Below are 2265 nucleotides of genomic sequence, written 5' to 3'. Positions count from 1 at the left end.
TGTATAACTGGCCTGGCAGAAGGGTCTACCTCGTGGTCTGGGATTTCAGATGATAATGTCCGTCCTAGCAGGACTGACGTCAGATATGTCCAACAACGGGCGGTGTTAGGGAGATTGTAGCCACCTACGAAAAAGCCAAAATGAGTGTTCAATGAAAGTAGAACTAGAATAGCAGATGAAGCGTCTCATTTAAAACAAACCGAAGTGAGTAGTTTACCTTGTTATCTGCAGTGTATGCCACGGTATGAATACAATATATGGCCAAAAGTTGGTTGACACATGACCATTATACTTCTATGAGCTTGATGGACATCCCATTCCAAAACCAAGGCCATTAATATGGAGTTGGCCCCATAGCAATTAATATGGAGTTGCCCCCATAGCAATTAATATGGAGTTGCCCCCATTCCCCCATAACTATTAATATGGAGTTGCCTCCATAGCATTAATATGGAGTTGCCCCCATAGCAATTAATATGGAGTTGCCCCCATAACTATTAATATGGAGTTGCCCCCATAGCAATTAATATGGAGTTGCCCCCATAGCAATTAATATGGAGTTGCCCCCATAGCAATTAATATGGAGTTGCCCCCATAGCAATTAATATGGAGTTGCCCCCATTCCCCCATAGCTATTAATATGGTGTTGGCTTCTAATTGCGGCAATGACATCCTTCGCTCTTCCGGGAAGACTTTCTACAGGCCTTTGGAGGGGAGGGTGTCTGTAAAAATTTGTCAAATTTGTGAGGTACTGATGTTGGATCAGAAGACCTGGCTCACAATCTGTGTCCTAATCCATCCCAAGGGTGTTTAGTAGGGTTGAGGTCAGGGCTCTGTGCAGGACACTTGGGTTCCTCCACACCAAAATGGTTTTTATGGAGCTTAGACATTAAAATTGGATTGTTCCCTCCTTATGGCTATAACATCCTCCACTCTTCTTTGAAGGCTTTCCACAAGATATGGGAGGGTGTCTGTGGGAATCCCATTTGTGAGGTCAGGTACTAAAATATTGAATGAGAAGACCTGGCTCACAATTGGCATTCCTGTTCATCACAAAGGTGTTCAGTAGGGTTGAGGTCAGGGTTCTGTGCAGGACCCTCAAGTTCCTCATCACCAAACTGGTCAAACCATGTCTTTATCGAGTTTGGATATTAATATGGAGTTGTCTCCCCTTTGCACCTATAGCATCCTCAACGGTGGATAAGAAGACCTGGCTCACACTTGGTATTCCGATTCATCCGAAAGGTGTTCAGTAGGGTTGAAGTCAGGGCTCCAAGTAGGCCACTCGAGTTCCTTTTCCCCAAACTGGTCAATCCATGTCTTTAGGGAGCTGGCTTTGTTCACCTAAACTCAATAATTCCTATGTTACATAAGGTGTTCTGAAGTTCCACAGGAGTGAGGTCAGGGCTCTGGTGTGGAGGAACTTGAGTGGCCTTCACAAAACATCAAGGCATGTCTTTATGGAGCTGGCTTCGTGCACAGGGCACAGTCCTTCTAGACCAGAAAAAGGCCTTCGCCAAACTTCTACCACAAGGTTGGAAGAGCACAATTGTCTACAATGTCTTTGTATGATGGAGTATTAACAATGCCCTTCACTGGAGACACCTGAACTCCATCATATGGAGGAGGGTCCACATACTTTTGGCCACATACTACATGTAAAAGGTCAGGTGTCCATGTATTTGGCCATATATTGCACCTGCCGATGCCGTCAGTGATTAAGCTTTCCTCAAACTAGGTGACAACAAATCACTGCAACATTGTTACTTTATTCAGTGCTACAGCAACATGGACTACAGCGCTGCACCATCGTGGAGGGTTCCGAACATTACCACTGCAGGGTACCCTTCCCCTCCATACCAGTCAGCATTAGCCAAATGCAGCTCCAGTCCAAGATGTTGTGACCTTCAGCAATAAGCCAATAATAATATGGTGAGAACATCACATGTGGCAAGTACTGTATGTAGCGGGTAGACGGTGTGATCATAATACAATAAACATTCTCACCGCCTCCGAGGATGAGTGTAGGAAGCTGCCACTGTAAAACATACTTCAGGCACTTCCCAATCCCCTCTGGAGTCATGTTAAAGCTGCACATGGGGTCTCCCGCAATGGTATCGGCTCCTAGCTGCAGGACTACAGCAAGAGGGTTAAAGGCTGCGAATACTTCCTTCAGCACACTGCAAAATAAATAAAATAAAGCTGGAATTATTAATAATGAAATGACGTATATATATATAGATATATATATAGTGTATGTGTATA

At 44.4% G+C, this 2265-nt stretch overlaps 1 protein-coding gene across 2 annotated transcripts in view; it reads right to left on the bottom strand.

Moving 5' to 3' along the window:
- HDAC8 (histone deacetylase 8) overlaps window positions 1–2265 on the bottom strand; it is a 17576-nt gene that overhangs the window by 2868 nt on the left and 12443 nt on the right. For both annotated transcript variants that reach the window (XM_018574839.1, XM_018574840.1), the window contains 2 exons: window positions 2008–2180; window positions 30–124 (listed from right to left, as the gene is read on the bottom strand). In XM_018574839.1, the coding sequence (XP_018430341.1) occupies window positions 30–124; window positions 2008–2180 (268 nt within the window). The remainder of the gene's footprint in view (window positions 1–29; window positions 125–2007; window positions 2181–2265) is intronic.

The sequence above is a fragment of the Nanorana parkeri genome, unplaced genomic scaffold (assembly GCF_000935625.1).
Source record: "Nanorana parkeri isolate BGI_ZX_2015 unplaced genomic scaffold, ASM93562v1 scaffold3270, whole genome shotgun sequence".
Taxonomy (NCBI): Eukaryota; Metazoa; Chordata; class Amphibia; order Anura; family Dicroglossidae; genus Nanorana; species Nanorana parkeri.
The sequence above is the reverse complement of the archived record's forward strand: the minus strand, read 5'-3'. Positions and strand labels throughout refer to the sequence as shown.